The sequence below is a fragment of the Podarcis pityusensis genome, assembly GCF_964106645.2.
Source record: "Podarcis pityusensis genome assembly, chromosome: 9".
In the NCBI taxonomy this organism is placed as follows: Eukaryota; Metazoa; Chordata; class Lepidosauria; order Squamata; family Lacertidae; genus Podarcis; species Podarcis pityusensis.
In genome coordinates this window covers 66,695,947-66,714,514 of record NC_138034.1, presented here as the reverse complement: position 1 = coordinate 66,714,514, position 18,568 = coordinate 66,695,947, and the positions used below count along the sequence as shown (strand labels likewise).

Below are 18,568 nucleotides of genomic sequence, written 5' to 3'. Positions count from 1 at the left end.
GGTTGCAGTCCCAGTTGATTCAGTGGTTTTTTTTAAAAAAAATCTCCGGTTGTGTGGAAACGTCTTTAGTTACTCCTTCATAAGTTATTGGGAGTTTGAATGGCAGCCCCATCGGTACCTTACGCCTGCTTCATGGACTACCGTGGTGCAAATTTTAAGTTCACAGCTGCGTTGCAGCGTTCTTGTGCAGAGATCCTGGTAGATGTTCATTGTTGAATTTTCTGTTACAGTTTTTCTCAGTGTTCTGAACTTTTGAATTAAGTCATTTTTAATTATGGAGGAGCTAAACGCGGGTGGCGCTGTGGGTTAAACCACAGAGGCTAGGACTTGCTGATCAGAAAGTCGGCGGTTCGAATCCCCGCAATGGGGTGAGCTCCTGTTGCTCCGTCCCTGTTCCTGCCAACCTAGCAGTTCGAAAGCACATCAAAGTGCAAGTAGATAAATAGGTACCACTCTGGCGGGAAGGTAAACGGCGTTTCCGTGCACTGCTCTGGTTGGCCAGAAGCGGCTTAGTCATGCTGGCCACATGACCCGGAAGCTGTACGCCGGCTCCCTCGGCCAATAAAGCGAGATGAGTGCCACAACCCCAGAGTCGGTCACGACTGGACCTAATGGTCAGGGGTCCCTTTACCTTTAAAGCGAGCAATGATGTCTTACCATTTTCTTTTACTTTGGATGGAGTGCTCTGTGTATCCTCTCGAAATGGCCGGCTTGTATAATGGTGTCAGGAAGTATTTTCTTTATTCAGGACACAAAAGCCTCACGTAGGTTGGTGTCTCCAAAGCTCCCCAGAGACCCTTGGAGGCATAAATTCTGGCAAGAGTCCTGATTCTGTGCATCCTTGAACTGCAATTTGATGTCAGATGGAGTGTTTTTTAAAATACATTTTTCATCATGCAGCCAAACCTCGGCTGTCAAACATAATCCGTTCCGGAAGCCTGTTCGGCTTCCGAAATGTTCGACAACCGAGGTGCGGCTTCCGATTGGTTGCATGTGCTTCTTGCACTCAAGCGGAAGCCACGTCAGACATTCGACTTCCGAAAAATGTTCGGAAACCGGAGTATTTACTTCCAGGTTTTCGGCGTTCGGGAGTCAGAAACGTTCCAAAACAGAGGCGTTCGGGAGCTGAGGTTTGACTGTAGTTCTGTTCTCCTTGCTGAGTTCCATTGCTTCATTATCTGTTGTGGAAATGTCTGAGACAATTGGGTGACTTTTACGATATCTTCTCTTAGTGGTTTCAGTGCTTTACCCCAGTCCTCAGACTGATCTTTTTAAATTAGGGCAACTAAAGCTGCCATGCCAAATGGGACCATCTGGTCTGAGTTGTTGTTGCTTTTTCACTGCATTGAGTCCTGGTGGCAATTTCGGAAATGGCAGTGGCCTGGGCTTGTGATTTTCTGAGGATCTGAGACAGAGATGAAAAGCAGTTGTCCTGGGTGCTGTTTCGTGGTCCTCTGATTCTGCAGCTCACAGCCCGCTTAGGGCTTGTAAACATTTCATAGAATCATAGAATCATAGAATCATAGAGTTGGAAGAGACCACAAGGGCCATCGAGTCCAACCCCCTGCCAAGCAGGAAACACCATCAGAGCACTCCTGACATATGGTTGTCAAGCCTCTGCTTAAAGACCTCCAAAGAAGGAGACTCCACCACACTCCTTGGCAGCAAATTCCACTGTCGAACAGCTCTTACTGTCAGGAAGTTCTTCCTAATGTTTAGGTGGAATCTTCTTTCTTGTAGTTTGGATCCATTGCTCCGTGTCCGCTTCTCTGGAGCAGCAGAAAACAACCTTTCTCCCTCCTCTATGTGACATCCTTTTATATATTTGAACATGGCTATCATATCACCCCTTAACCTCCTCTTCTCCAGGCTAAACATGCCCAGCTCCCTTAGCCGTTCCTCATAAGGCATCGTTTCCAGGCCTTTGACCATTTTGGTTGCCCTCCTCTGGACACGTTCCAGTTTGTCAGTGTCCTTCTTGAACTGTGGTGCCCAGAACTGGACACAGTACTCCAGGTGAGGTCTGACCAGAGCAGAATACAGTGGCACTATTACAGAATACAGTGGCACTACACTATTTGAGCAAGGCTTTGTTCTGGAGCAAGCTAGGCTATGTTTGCTTCTGGGGAAGGAAGAAGCAGGGGATCAAAATGCCATCTTGCCTCAAAGGAAGGGGGTGGATGTTATGTACTGAAGTTCTCACCCTGGGCCAGCAGGGGGATACTGTAGATAGTTCAGGTCCACATATGCAAATAAGGGATTGAAAGTGACGTTCAGTGATTGGATAGTTACAGAAAATGGTTACTGTTGCATTCTAGTGGAGCTCTATATAAGCAGGCTGGCTGAACCCTTCAGTTCAGTTCTGTTCTGGCCTGTGAATAAACAAGAGCTGTTTGAAGAATCGCTGTGTCGTCTGATATGTTCAGCCACAACTTAACAGTGGAGAGGGCTGATCTGGAGAAGGAGGGCAAGAAACTAGCGGAGCGATTTCACCCACATCACTTGCTCAAAACTTCAAAATTGCTCTCAGCTCTGAAAAGGTTGATGACATCTGCTGTAAAGGCAGTATCAAGCTGGACATGCAGGAATTAATGTGCAACCTGTTTATAATGTGTTGGGGGACACCAATTTTCTCGGTGCAGGATTTTGGTTATTTTGGTGCTGGGGTCAAATACTTCCATTGTAAATTGCTGACACCAAATCCTGCCAGATTTTTTTACGAAGCTGGCTTAGAACTGGTGAATCAAAAGTAATAAGTTTGGAGGGTTAGCAGCTTTGGCAGCAGCAGATCTGTTCTATGCTTATGATAATAGTTTGTTCTCTTGTTAATTGTGCTGTTTAAAATGTGCGTTTTACATTTGACTTCCTTTTCTTTTGAAGCATTTAGGATAATTGTTACTGTTAAGTTTGCTGTGTTAAATGTGCATTCTGTAGTTGACCTCCTTTGTAATGTGTTATTTTGAAATCTTAAAGATAATTTAAGAAATCTTAAAGTAATAATTTTAGTTTCCAGTTAATTTATGTTTTATGTTTGACTTTCTTCAGCAATTTTTTATTCTGGATTGTTTTAATTGATGTTTTAATGTATTGTAAACTGCTTTGGGGTTCCATTCTTAAAAACAGAAAGTGGTATAGAAATGAAATGAACAGTAATAATAATAATAATAATAATAATAATAATAATAGTCTCCTTCACTATTATTTATTTGTTGGATTAAAGCATTAAAGCCTGCCAAGAAGGAATGTTGTTTCAAAAATGACTGGAGAAATGATTAGATAAGGGTGGGAGGGGGGACGAATTCTTCTTTTTGTCCATTTAGGAGGAATAAAAGCAAACTCTCCAGCATTCCACTGATGAAATCCTAGCCCCTTTTAGAATTGTGAAGGGGAGCAAGTGAAGTTGTACATGACTGAGGAGAGAGCCCTTTATGCCTACAGTTGTATGTGGGGACCCTTAGGTCCAAGGTGGCCCTCCAAACCCCTCTTCCTGGCCCTCAGGACTGCTTCAACGTATAGTTGAAGTGAATGTAAGATGGAGTCAATCTAGAAACTTCTTGAAATTTTAAAAATACATATATACTTAAGAGTATTCCTTGATACTTAAGTAAAGCAGTTTTTTGATCCTACATGCTTATAGGACTTCAAAGCACATCCAGACTCTCTGCTTTCTCCCTTGATGTAATAATTCTGATAATCTTCTTCACCTTTTTAAGAGGTCCACTCTCTATGAAACACCTGTTACTAAGCTTCTCTTAAGTGCAGTGGATTCTGCAGCAAAAGAATTTTTTTAATGTTCTGCTTAACATTACTATTATTACATATTTATTTTATTACTATAAAGTTATTGTTACTTCATTAATATTTTATTATTATTATTAAAATATATATATACAGTCCTCTGTCTCAGGGCGGTTCACAACACAAAGTCACAACATAAAAGCACAGAATACATTATAAAAATAATTAAGACAATTAACAAAACTACAAACTAATAAAAATATACCCCCCAACAAAAGCCCCTAACCCCACAAATGCAAATACAAAAATCTAACATATAACATTTTGAAACATTTTAAAACTAAGAGCTTTAAAAAAAAATCAAACAGCAGCAGCCTTTAGCTAGTACTTCCCTATTTTAATGAGCACACTGGGGCCACTATCCCACTGCCAGAGACCCCTGAGATGTTCCTACTAAGATTGTTCCTCAATATTTAATGTGGTTGTGCTGTTTCCCAAATTCCTGGTCTCCCCAAATCAAGTCTCCTGACACCTTACTGCAGGGGTGGGGAACCTAAGGAGCTGAACATGGCCCTCCATCCCTGTCTGGCCCTCAGGACACTTAGCCACACCCACTCTCTCCAAGCCACACCCCTCAGTGGTTCTGCTTCGCACCCCGAACATTTTTACCTGGATGGAATACGTCATTGAACTCTGATCCTAGCCCTTGCTTGTCTGGTAGGAGAATACAGAGGCATATGAGAGTGTATGTAGGACTCAGCCTATTTTACAAAGGAAAAATTTACATCTGTTGCTCCACCCACTTTTCTGGCCCCCGGGAGGTTGCTGAGAAGGGAATGTGGCCCTTGGATTGAGAAAGGGTTCCGCATCCCTGAGAAAAAAGTCAGTGGTTGGCTGGTTCAGGTTTTCAGTTAAACTTCTAATACAGTGGGCGCTCGGGTTGTGAACGTGATCCGTGCGAGATGCACGTTCACAACCCGCAGGGTTCGCAACCCGCATCTGCACACGCGTGGGTTGGGATTCGGTGCTTCTGCGCATGTGCAAAGTGCAATTTAGCGCTTCTGCGCATGCACGACCACCAAAACCCGGAAGTAACCTGTTCTGATACTACCGGGTTTTGGCGGTCTGCAACCCGAAAAAATGCAACCTGAAGCGGCTGTAACCCGAGGTATGACTGTAATACCACCTAAGATGGTCAGCCTTAATCATGTCTTCGAAATGTGTTTCCTGTTGGTCAGCGTTTAATGACTGTGGTCGCTTTCTGTCCTCTTTGCAGAGCAAAGGTCTGCCGCGATTAGTTGCCAGCTCGATGGTGTGGGTCCCGGAGGGAGGGATGCTGCAAATCACCAACAGAATTCTGCAAGCTGAGGTGCCAGGGGTCAGCGATTCCGCGATTGTCTACACCATTAGAGATCAGCCACGATACGGTAAGCAGTGGGCGTATGAAACCGCCCTGAAGAATCTAGCGAACCTTACAGAAAATCAGTTTCCCTTTTCCTGAAATTTCCAGGGCTACCTTGCTTGAGTATTACATTTGCCTTGAACTTTGTTTTAGATAAAATTAGGTGGCAACACAGAGGTCTGCAGGAGGTGCCTGAGAATTTTCACTAACCTTTTTCACTGAAGCTTCCTTTGATATTCCTGCAGATTTCTTCACCTCTGCCTTAGGTTTCTCAGTTAAAAACCCCAAATCCAGGAAACAGCTCCATGTCTGCTTATGGAGCCAGTTTATCCTGACAGTTTTCTTGCTGTGTGTATATATATATATATGTGTGTGTGTGTGTGTGTGTGTGTGTGTGTGTGTGTATCAAACCAGATGCCGTTTAAAGCAATGGCTGGCAGAGAGAGAGCTCACATATAAAACCGCTGCAGTCGCAGTGACTTTAGCAGAGGCCTTATGCTGTTGATGGGGTCTCTCTGCTAATTAGTATGAACGAGAAGCATTATTGTAAAAGACAGCAATCTTATCCTCAGGGGTTCTTATTTTCCCAGAGCCTGTTCTCTTTCTGAAGTTATAATTCCTCTCCTTGTATCGTCCCAATTATCTCCTCGACAACTAATTGATGACACAAACAAGGGAAGTTATTGCTTCAGGACAGGAGTAAGTAGATGAAAAGCCCTGAACTTGGAAGTTATCAGAAATACTTAGGTTTTACTTTTTTCCTGTGATACATTCTTTTTAAGAATTAAGAAGAAGAAGAAGAAGAGTTTGGATTTGATATTCCGCCTTTCACTCCCTTTAAGGAGTCTCAAAGCGGCTAACATTCTCCTTTCCCTTCCTCCCCCACAACAAATACTCTGTGAGGTGAGTGGGGCTGAGAGACTTCAGAGAAGTGTGACTGGCCCAAGGTCACCCAGCAGCTGCATGTGGAGGAGCGGAGACGCAAACCCGGTTCCCCAGATTACAAGACTACCGCTCTTAACCACTACACCATGCTGGCTCTTATTAAATAAATAAACTTTAGGGAAGCACAGAAAGCAGGGTTTTTTAAAAATAATGTGTGGCCTATAGACATCCCCCCAGATGCCCCCTTTTCCCAGCATGTTGGGAGGTCTCTAGAGATGGCCCATTTAAATTAGATGTGAAGCAGAAGATGGTTTGCTGAAGTTTACATTGGTATCCCCACCTCTTCTCAACAGAGCTTGGGACGGTGTGCATTGATGCGGGCTAATTTAACCTCACAACAACCCTGTGAGTTAGGCTCAGCTGAGAGTGGCGCACGTGGCACTGTGGTCTAAACCACAGAGCCTAGGGCTTGCCAATCAGAAGGTCAACAGTTCGAATCCCTGTGACAGGGTGAGCTCCCATTGCTCGGTCCCAGCTCCTGCCCACCTAGCAGTTTGAAAGCACGTCAAAGTGCAAGTAGATCAATAGGTACCACTCCAGCGGGAAGGTAAACGGCCTTTCCGTGTGCTGCTCTGGTTCGCCAGAAGCGGCTTAGTCATGCTGGCCGCATGACCTGGAAGCTGTCTGCAGACAAACGCTGGCTCCCTCAGCCTATGGAGCGAGATGATTGCCACAACCCCAGAGTCGTCTGCGACTGGACCTAACGGTCAGGGGTACCTTTATCTTTACTTTAACCTCACAACAACCCTGTGAGTTAGGCTCAGCTGAGAGAGAGAATTCAGTTGGCCCAACCTGAAAGCTTCATGATGCTGTAGAAATTTGAACGCTGGGATGTGTAACCAGTTTTAGACCCAATAGATCTACCCTGAGCAAAACTTAACACCACCCACTTGTTTTTATGCCAAATATGGCAGCAAGGTACCATCTTATGAGAAACATTCCCATGTATGAGTGACAGACAGTCAGACAGACAGATAGCAAGGGCATGCTTTTTCTAAAAAGCATGGCAGGCAACCCACAGGACCAAAAAGGTTGCCCATCTCTGGTCTAAACCATGGAAGTGGCTCTCCAGAGTTTCAGATAAAGGTAGAAACAAGATTCCAGAGAATCTCCTGGATTTCCCTCCTCCCCTTTGTGGGTCCTAATCATTTCCTCCTGCACCTTTTATAGTAATCCAAATCTTTTACCTCTCCATTGTGTCCGAAATCTACCATTTAACTACAAGTGTTATTTCAATCCTGCTAACGATTTTAACTGTTTACAATGGTTTTTAAGATGAATGATAAATTCCCCCCATTCCTTATTAAAATTTTGGTCTTCCTGATTTCTTATTCTTCCGGTCATTTCAGCCATTTCGGCATAATCCGTCAACTTGATCTGCCATTCCTCTCTGGTAGGGCGTGGAAAAACCTTTAAACTTAAGATAAACATTTTTCCATGATCTATTTGGAGAAGCTGGAGACTGAACCTTGAGACTGTCCACATGGAAAAGTGTGCTCTTTTGCTGAGCTACAGCCCTTTCAGTGGAGTCTTCTATTTCCTGCAACTATTTCCTTGCCGTTTTGTGTTATTTATCTAACAAGGGAGAGGTTTGCCCACTACACGACGACCATTAAGGAAACCAACAACACTTCTGGCTCCAGTAAGCTTCTCTTCGCCAACTCCCCCAAGTCTTACAATAGAGAAAGAGAGAGATCATCATTATTACTATCGGTCAGTGTCCCTCCCACATCCTCGGCAATGATTCGAGCTAAATTTAGCTACCGCAGTGTGATTTCACAAAGGCTGGAAGGACAGAGGAAGTATCAATTACATGCCAGATTGGCTTGGTGTGTGGGTTTATTTAATTGAGATGTATGCATTTTAAATAATTCAGCAGTTAGATATTAAATAGACATCGCAGAAGCCCCGATGGGGCTCGATCTGTCAGGAGCACAAACACGGGCCGCGAGACAGCGGCCTCCAAACTGTCAGCGTAATGGAATCTGTAACTCCGGTGTCAAAATAGATTACAGGCCTCAGTGGCTGCGTCCCATCAGCAACCCAGAGGACAGCTGCAGGCAGCGGCGCTAATATTGAATCCCAATATTATTGTCAGCGTGATAGGATTTCTGTTGAGAGTTGTCCCAACGTCTGTAATAATGCTGGAGGAGTGCAGGTTTTACAAAGCTTCCGGTGTTGCTGAGCCCTCTCTGGCCTCATAAATACAAAATGGAACAGCCTCAGCATGAGCGTCTGAGAGGTCGGTTCTGCTTCCTGAGGTCCGAGTCGGCTGAGGAGAAAGCAAGGGCTTAGCATACTAGTATAACCTGTATTCGTGAAGGAGCATCTCAACCACCAACGTTCATCCAGGACACTGAGCTCCAACTCTGAGGGCCTTCTGGTGGTTCCCTCCCTCAAGAAGTGAAGTTATAGGGAACCAGGCAGAGGGCCTTTTTGGTAGTGGCACCTGCCCTGTGGAACGCCCTCCCATCATATGTCAAGGAAATAAACAATTATCTGACCTATCTGAAGACAGCCCTGTATAGGGAAGCTTTTTAACGTCTGGTGTTTTATTGTGTTTTCAAAACTCTGTTGGGAGCTGCCCAGAATGGCTTGGGCAACCTAGTCAGATGCACGGCATACAAATATTATTATTATTTGTATTATTATTAGCATAGAAGCAGGAACTGTGGCACAGAAGCTGCCTTATACGGACCATTGGGTCCATCTAGCTCTGTAATATCAACACAGACTGGCAGTGGCTGCCTGCGATTTCAGGCAGCGTTCTCTCCCTGCCCTACCTGAAGATGCTGGTACCTTCTGCATGCCAAGCAGGTGCTCTCTGAAGGCAACCTCAGAGCTGAAGTGGGCCCAGTCAGGACCAGACACAAGTGCTGTAAATATAGACAGGTGGGAGCCGAGGCTGGAAGTACGGCAGCTGGCTGAGAGAAACCTTCTGAGAACAATTCATTCCAGCAAAGGCCTGGCAGAGGCTGAGAGGTTCTGTGCAGTTAGGCCACCCATTCCTATTCCTCAACTGAGCCTCCTCCCAAGTAGGCCAACTCCTCAATTCTATGATTCTACGTACTTCTGCAAATCTGCAGGGTCTGCTGATACTTCCCTCCAGTGTGATGCCATTTTGTCTGCATAACCCATGACTCACATCCCCTGAACTTTGGGAATAGAGGGAGTGATGCTATAGCTTCTTCACTCAGAGGTCAGGTGAGATCTGCCTCCCCCAACACCCTGTCAACCCTCAGCCTTAACCTTTCCCCTTTACTGCCTGATTTAGTGGAACTTAAATCCAGCTATAGGTAGGTAGCCGTGTTGGTCTGCAGTAGTTGAAACAAAATAAAAAAATTCCTTCCAGTAGCACCTTAAGGTAAAGGGACCCCTGACCAATAGGTCCAGTCATGACCAACTCTGGGGTTGCGGCGCTCATCTTGCTTTATTGGCCGAGGGAGCCGGCGTACAGCTTCTGGGTCATGTGGCCAGCATGACTAAGCCGCTTCTGGTGAACCAGAGCAGCGCACGGAAATGCCGTTTACCTTCCCTCCGGAGGCCTATTTATCTACTGGCACTTTGACGTGCTTTCGAACTGCTAGGTTGGCAGGAGCAGGGACCGAGCAACGGGAGCTCACCCCGTCACGGGGATTCGAACCGCTGACCTTCTGATCGGCAAGTCCTAGGCTCTGCGGTTTTACCCACAGCGCCACCCACTTCAGATACCTGAAGAAGTGTGTGTACACACGATACCTGTATCTGAAGATACCTGTATCTGAAGAAGTGTGCGTGCACACAAAAGCTCATACCAATAACAAACTTAGTTGGTCTCTAAGGTGCTACTGGAGGGAATTTTTTTTTTTTATTTTGTTAAATCCAGCTCTCAGCCAGGTAACCAGGCTGCTCCACAACCTTGTGGGGAAGAATTGTAGAGCGAATGCACCTTCTTTTATGCCTTTGGCTGGTCATGTTGTCCCACATCATGAGCAGAAGATGTTTTGCATCTCCATCCCGCAATGACAAGAATGTAAGAGGAGCTCTGCGGGATCAAATGAAAAGGTTTCCTGTCTTGTTTTCTACAGTGGCCGGTTGGGTTAGCTGCTTCTGGGAAGCCCACCAACAGGGCCTGAAGATGGTCGCCCTTTTGGTGTCCGATTGTCCCCCCACCTCCCATATTCAAATGTGTGGGGCTTGCAATTATTGCCTATTCAGCTGCTACTGCTCATCTGCATTGTCTGAAGCTGCCCTTGGATTTGCTTAACTATTGTCTCGCTTCCCTGGGACTTCGAAAAGTCCTCTTTCATTGGAAGAGAGAGCATAAGTAACATCTGGTGTTTTTGTAGAGATCAGTATATTTGTTAGATGTGCATGTTACAAAGGATTAATGTAGGATGCTTCAGCCGGCGTTCCTTGCAAGGCAGGCCTTGAAATCCAGCAAGGCGTGAACATGTCCTGCGGGCGCTTTTCTCCTTTTCTCGGTTGTTTGAAATATTTCTAAACTCCCCCCTTCCATTCAATGGATTCCAGGGCAGTGAACATAAAAAAATTATTCAGATGAAACACAAAAACCCATTGCAATCATAGCTGTTTGCAGACCGAGAGGCAATAGGAAAGGGTGTAAAAACTTAAAAGTAGACAGAGAGGCAACAAAAACCCCTTACAATGCCAGAGCGGTTAACTAAACTGACTTGTTAGAAAACAAAGAAATGTATAGAAAGATGAGCATTATACACCAGCCTTTAGAATGAGGGGAATATATAGAGCACACATAGAATTGGAAGGGATCCCCAGGGTCATCTAGTCCAGCTCGAACCCACAACCCTGAGATTAAGAATCTCATGCTCTACCAACTGAGCTATGATAACGTTGTGCTTTTTAATTCCTTTTCATCCATTAAAATAAGTGGAACTAACTTTCAACGGGAGAAGAACAAGTGGTGTAAGATTTTGTATCAGTATAGTTCTGCGTTCTTTTTCTCTTTTGTCGACAACGGCAACAACACAAAACGCTACGGCAAATAAAAATGCTCTTGCCTGGTGCTCAAAAGACTGCAACGCTGGTACTACCATATACTTCCAACCTTTAGCAAAAAGCTGCGGGTTCCATTAGGCTCTCCTCCTCTGATGGTGATTAATGACCTAAGCCTTTAATGAGGCTTCAGGCACGTTCCTCTTTACGCAGAGTACCCGGACAGCAGAAAGAGCTGGAAATATGTGCTACATCGCTACATTTATTTCTAACTATGCAGGACAGAAAAGAATATGCACCTGCTCTCTGTGAGAGTCAGAGAACAACCGGAACAAAGAAACAGGAAACCAGTTACATCAACATCCGTCTCCCGTCTCCCGTGAGACTTCCAACAGTCTGGAATGTAAACAGAGTCTTGTGACTCCAAAAACTGCACAGTGGCATAACAGAAATCTAACAGAAAGGCTATCTCCCTCTTTATCTCTTCTTCTTTAGGTGAAGTGGTGTTTCTGGTCCCGATGCCAGCAGATGACCCCGGGCCAGTATGGCAGCCTCTGCCTGACGGAAGAGGAGCCACACCAACCACCTCGTTCACACAGCGAGACATCAACGAAGGCGTGATCTGGTACAGGCACTCCGGATCCGAGACGGAGAGCGACTCCTTTCGCTTCCAGGCACGTTATGCGTCACCAAACTCCTTGCTTATTTAATCCCTCGCAGAACTGCTCTCCTGCCTGCTTCTCAGCCATGGCATCAGTCGCACTTGTCAGATTCCTCAAAGTTGTTGGCAAAGGTCCCTGCTAGGGCTGGGCGATATTTGGTTTTCAGCACTGTGGTGCATCACCAACCAAACCTTGCCATATATTCAGGAGTCAGCAACCTTTTTCAGTCGTGGGCCAGTCCACCATCCCTCAGACCATGTGGTGGGCCGGACTATATTTTGAAAAAAGAATGAATGGATTCCTATTCCCCACAAATAACCCAGAGATGCATTTTAAATAAAAGCACACATTCTACTCCTGTAAAAACACCAGGCTGGCCCCGCAAATTACCCAGAGAAGCATTTTAAATAAAAGGACACATTCTACTCATGTAAAAACACACTGATTCCTGGACAGTCCGCGGGCCAGATTTAGAAGGTGATGGGGCCGGATCCAGCCCCTGGTACTTAGTTTGCCTACCCATGCATATACTGATATATCACAATGTTTGAAATAAGAATGGAGCTACGCAGAGGCGCTGGCTGGTTTCACGGTTTTCCCCACATTGTGCTTTTTACACAGCACACAAATACACACACATCATGATATTCGCGATATATTGCCAGATCAAAAATTATGAAACCAATATCACGATATGGATTTAGATGTTATATCGATATATCGTCCAGCTCTTGTCCCTGCAGGCATAGAACTGTGTTACTATCAGGCCTCTTTCCCAAGATACAAATTATTTTTTTAAATGCCAAGTTGTGTTTCTCAACAAGGCCCCTCTCATTAGGTTTAACACTCTCCTGAAAGGCTAAGCTAACTCGAATGCTTGTGTGCCATGTTTTCTACGTTTGCCTCACCGCATAGAAGCAGTTACGGTAGCACTCGGGAGGCAATTAAAGTAATTTCTGAGGTAATTAACATAAGTGATAATGAGGAAGTGTTGAAGTGCCGGATGTTGAACAAGCTAATCTTTAATTTAATGGCTGTGTTGCTGTTAACTTGCATGCATTTTGCATGACTGAGGGGTGCTGTTTTCCTTGCTGTAGCACCTTGCTGCTGGGGCCATAATTGTACGGTAAATTGTGCCAGGGGAGAGAAGCCACAGCTAGCTCTATCCTACCGCAAAACAATAATCCATCTGCCAGCTTCCTGATGAATGGGGTTGGCGCTGCGGAGGAAATGCAGATGAATTATTTTTTTGTTAGCACTCAGGGAACTGCGCTTCCAGTGACCTCTAATAAAAACGAATCCCACAAGTCAATTTATGGATTTATTATTTGTTGGAATATTTTTTTTAATGCTGCCGTTTCCCATGGTTCCATTGATAAAACATTTGGCTGCAGTCCAGAAAACTGAGCAGAATACATGGGCTCTCTGTTCCCATCCGCAAGAGGGAAATTCTCCATGTCCCCACAGACATTCCATGCTGCAACATTCTGAGCCCATTCTCTTGCTCAAGAGAATGCAGTTGGAAATTCTGAGCTGCAATATTATTATTATTATTATATCACTTCTCAGTGGTTCTCAATCTTTCTGAATTCAGAGCATAGTTTGCACATCAACTTCTGGTCTTCCATGGGATTCCTGCTCTCCAGAATGCATGTCCGCCATTCTGTGGCACATTCTCAGGTGCATTCTCAGTTCATGAATGGCACTCTGGCCTAGCCTTTGGGACCTCATGGTTGCCTTACATGAATGGAGAGTGTGTTCTGGAGCATCCCAACGCTCCCTTTTTGATGTGCTTCGCAGAAGAAAATTGGTAAGCTGACTCGCAGGGAAGTTCATACAGTGGTACCTCTGGATGTGAACGGGATCCGTTCCGGAGCCCCGTTCGCATCCTGAAGCGAACGCAACCCACGTCTGCGCGTGCGCGGGTCTCAATTCGCCACTTCCGCACATGCGTGTGACGTCATTTTGAGTGTCTGCGCATGCGTGAGTGGTGAAACCCGGAAGTAACGCGCTCCGTTACTTCCGGGTCGCCGCGGAGCGTAACCTGAAAACGCTCAACCTGAAGCACATTTAACCTGAGGTATGACTGTAATTGATGTCATCAAGGGACCCCTAATAATCTTCTGAAGAGTGCAACAACACAACACAACAATGGTGTTTGTTGAGAAAAGACTTGGTTTATTTGTATGTTCTTCCTGCACAGAATGAGTGTTTAGCCTGTAGGAAACTAGGCAGAGGGTTTCTGGTTTTTTTAAGGCAATTTTTGGAGATGCGCAGATTACGCAATAAACCTTAGAAGGCAGCCACTGCACCTGTTTGTTATGATGTGTAAAAAAAATCCTCATTCATTTCTGTGTTGCCACATTTGCAGGTCTCTAGTGCTGTCGCCCCACAAGCCCACCTGGAGACGCACTTGCTCAACATTGCCATCCTGCCACACACTCCAGATTCCCCCATGATCTCCTTGGGCTCTTCTTTCCACATGACCGTAAGTCCAACCCAAGGCAATAAACAGTGAAAAGAAGTCACTCCTCTGTATTTCCTGGTGTGGTTTTTTTGGGTTTTTTTTATCCATTGGTAAAGAATATTCTGCAACTAAAGCTGCAATCTGGTATCCGGTCACCATTGAACTCCAGGGGGCTTCTGAGTAGATATATTCATAAGACTGCACTGTTAGTTCAGGAAATATGAAAACAAATCCCTGGTTGTGTAACTTAACTCCACACAATCCTAAACTGATTTTCAGGTTACTTAAAGTGAATGGCTGCAAAATATTGTTTCTTCCCCTGCCTGTCCCATTGCAGGCCCCATGTGGATTAGTCATCTAAAAAGACTGCCTTATATTGAGTCAGACTAGTGGTCTATCTAATTCACTATTGTCTGCACTGGTTGGACAATGTTCTCGAAGCTACCAGCATGAGTTTGACCAAACTGCGGGAGGCAGTGGAAGACAGGAGTGCCTGGCATGCTCTGGTCCATGGGGTCACGAAGAGTCGGACACGACTAAACGACTAAACAACAACAACAATTACCAGCATCAGGGTTTCCCAAACTTGGGTCTCCAGCTGTTGTTGGACTACAACCCCCATTGTCTCTAGCTAGCTGGACCAGTGGTCAGGGATAATGGGAACTGTAGTCCAAAAACCTCTGTTTGGGAAATCCTGGTCTTACACTGACTTGTCTCTCCAGGGTTTCAGACTGGAGACTCTCCCAGCCCCACCTGGAGATGCCAGGAATTGAACCTGAGACCTTCTCCATGCAAAGCTGATGTTCAGACAGTTGGGCTACAACCATTTGGCCAAGGAGCACTCCTGTCTGTAGCCAGCAGACTTATACACCAAGAGGCTATTGTTGTACGTGTTGAAGTGCTCGTTTCCCATGAGACATTTTGTCTTATTATGCAAAATGGGTGGAGCTAGCAGCTGAAAGCAAAAGTGGCTCTGAGAGATGGGCTTGGGCCAAAGATTAGTATAATAACACTACCTGCAGAGTCGGTGTTGATAGTGCACCAGGTTCCATGAAAAACAGCTCCATGGGGTCTGGTTGGCACCTCCAGGAGTGCCCGAATGTCAGGCTTCAGGGAACTGGTGGTAGTAAATAAGCAGATCAATGCCTAACCGCCAATACCAATGCCTAACCGCCAATACCAAGAAAGTTGTGACAATTTGCTACGAGGTAGGCGAAAACCAAGTGGCTGGTGCCAATTTGCCAAGTGGAAAAATTCCTACCAGGCCCCTCAACGGCGACCAACTGAAGTCCATAGCAAGGTCAAGGAATGAAAACCTTAAAGGGCGGGAGGGTGGGAAAAGCAGGAACAGCTGGTAAGCGGCAAAGAGGGAGATCCCCAGCCACATCCTGCTTTAAATAAGGCAGGCCACACCCCCAGAGCCAGCCAGTTAGCTGGCCAGGAGGTGACACGGCCGGGAATCCCCCCAATTGCGCAGGACTGGGGCCGTGAAGCCCGCAACGCCACCTCCTCCAAAGGGCAAAAGTGGCTTTCTATCACTCTCAAAGCCCATCTAGTCTTGGGCGAAGGGGGGTCAGGAATGCTGTCCAAGGACACCGAATCTGCCAGCTGTCCCTCTCCAGGTGTTTCCTCTTCTGGCTGTTCCTCACCCAGTATTTCCCAGCTTTCCCCCTCTGGACTATGCCCCTCTGCAAACCACTGTTCTAAATCAGTACTGTCCTGCCCTTGGGAAGGTTCAGGAAAAGGGTGTGTGTGTGTGACTCCCACCATTCCTCCTCAGTCCAGTCCCTGACACCGAGTCACTCATCTGAAGTTCCTCTTCAAGAGCTGAAGATAAAAGCATTTTGTCCAGCTCAGCTTTCAGCTGTGTGGGAATGACTATTTGCGCCATGCTATGGTGACTTGATTTTGATCCTTTTATAAAGCAAAAAAAAATAATGATAGCGGTATTGGTTGTTCAGAACATTTCTGGGGTTTTATGGCAAATTGCTTGCTATGGAATTTGAGGATTTAATGACATATTATGCTTTACTGATGGGATTCTCCATGCTCTCTGGCGGTGTATGTGTGTGCCCACGCGCAGAGGGACCGTGCTTTTCAATCTATCCTTCATAAAATGGTTTCCTGCATCATCATGATCCAGTCTGTGTGATGCTTTCCTAAATTCTTTCTGAATAGATTGGCTGCAGGAAGGAAGGTGCTCAGTGCCATGTCGAAACTGCTTTAAATAACTTACATAGGGAGGTCAAGTCTAGCTTCATCATGCATTCAGATAGATGAGGTTTCTGTTTTGAAGTCACTCAAGTTACTCAATCCCAACACTGACATATAACTCCCTATCTCTGTCGTATATCAGCTGCTCCCTTAATTTGTCCATTATGGGGTGTGTTTTTTGGGGAGGTAACTCACCTAAGCATCTTGGTCTCAGCTTGTCACTTCTTAATTTCTTTCAGGCTCTGGAAGATCGTGTGACCCCGATAGAACCCCATCATCTCTCCTTTGTCAACTCGGAGAGCCCAACTGAGAAAGTCGTGTACAATGTGACTGTACCTTTGCCACCAAATCAAGGCAAGATAACCTAGTAAAGGAGATGTTGTGTTATTTTATTGACAGTTGAAACCTGGAGACTGGCAAAAAAAGCATCAAGGAGGGGATGGATTGTGGGGGATAGAAGCAATGAATCAGGGCTGGCCTAGAATAATGTTTATAGCTAAGCCAGCTCAGGGAAGACCAAAGAGCTGTCTTCAGGTGAAGTCTAAGGATGAGACAATTGCTTCTTTTTCTCTGTTTTTGCAACCCACTATTTATGGGACGCGGATGGTGCTGTGGGTTTTAAACCACAGAGCCTAGGACTTGCCGATCAGAAGGTCGGTGGTTCGAATCCCCACGATGGGGTGAGCTCCCGTGGCTCAGTCCCTGCTCCTGCCAACTTAAAAGTTCGAAAGCACATCAAAGTGCAAGTAGATAAATAGGTACCACTCTGACAGGAAGGTAAACAGCATTCCTGTGCGCTGCTCTGGTTCTCCAGAAGCAGCTTAGTCATGCTGGCCACATGATATGGAAGTTATACACCGGCTTCCTTGGCCAATAAAGTGAGATGAGCACTGCAACCCCAGAGACAGCCACGACTGGACCTAATGGTCAGGGGTCCCTTTACCTTTATTTATGGTGAAATTCCTAGGCTCGAATCAGATTGGCTTAGATTAAGCAGAGTTATTTTTCTGTAAAATGTGTTACGGATAAGCAGAGCCAATCTGTTTTTTTTTTTTTTAAAGCAATTTATTAGGTTTTACAATAAAAATAAACATAATAAGCAATATAACATTGATCTTAACATATTTTCACATTTTCTTTGGGCTTCCTCACATCTCCCGCTCCCACTTTCATCGTTGTAACATTTGGTCAGCAATTTATCATCTTATTTAAATTCTTATATCCCTTCTATATTTCATAATCTTATAATTCTCAGAAGGAGCTAACTTTCACAGTCTTACTTATTTTCTTAAAAACTTCTAAATTTAGTGGTGCTCAGTTATTTTGATCTAGCATCTTATTTAGCATTCACTCAGATTACAATACTTTTGTAAATAGTTCTTAAATTTCTTCCAGTCCTCCTCAATCCTCTCTTCTCCCAGGTCACGGATTCTGCCGGTCATTTCAGCCAGTTCCATGTAGTCTATCAGTTGTATCTGCCATTCTTCCAGTGTGGGTAGATCTTGAGTTTTCCAATGTTTTGCGAGAAGTATCCTTGCTGCTGTTGTTGCGTACATAAAAAATGTCTGGTCCTTCTTTGCCACCCCTTGGCCGACAATACCCAAAAGGAAAGCCTCTGGTTTCTTAGTGAAGGTATATTTAAATACCTTTTTCAGTTCATTATAAATCATTTCCCAGAACGCCTTCACTTTAGGGCAAGTCCACCAGAGGTGGAAGAACGTTCCCTCGCACTCTTTGCATTTCCAACACTTATTATCAGACAGGTGGTAAATTTTAGCAAGTTTGACTGGGGTCATATACCATCTATAAATCATTTTCATTACATTTTCTTTCAGAGCGTTACATGCAGTAAATTTCAATCCATTACTCCACAACCTCTCCCAGTCCTCAAACATGATATTGTGCCCAATGTCCTGTGCCCACCTTATCATAGCCGATTTAACCGTTTCGTCTTGTGTATTCCATTTCAACAGCAAGTTATACATCCTTGAAAGTACCTTAATCTTTGGTTCTAGCAATTCTGTTTCTAATTTCGATTTCTCCACCTGGAACCCTAGTTTCTTATCATTTTTAAAAACTTCTTTAATCTGAGCGTAGTGTAACCAATCTCGCACTTTGTCTTTCATTTTCTCCAAACTCTGCAATTTCCAATTGTCTCCATCCTTTTCTAGTATTTCCCAATATTTT

The 18,568-nt window shown here is 44.9% G+C and overlaps 1 protein-coding gene across 2 annotated transcripts in view; it reads left to right on the top strand.

The window, feature by feature from the left end:
* Positions 1–18,568, top strand: part of FRAS1 (Fraser extracellular matrix complex subunit 1) — a 369,664-nt gene that overhangs the window by 264,259 nt on the left and 86,837 nt on the right. For both annotated transcript variants that reach the window (XM_081020604.1, XM_081020603.1), the window contains exons 29-32: positions 5,015–5,165; positions 11,534–11,712; positions 14,072–14,188; positions 16,621–16,735. In XM_081020604.1, the coding sequence (XP_080876730.1) occupies positions 5,015–5,165; positions 11,534–11,712; positions 14,072–14,188; positions 16,621–16,735 (562 nt within the window). The remainder of the gene's footprint in view (positions 1–5,014; positions 5,166–11,533; positions 11,713–14,071; positions 14,189–16,620; positions 16,736–18,568) is intronic.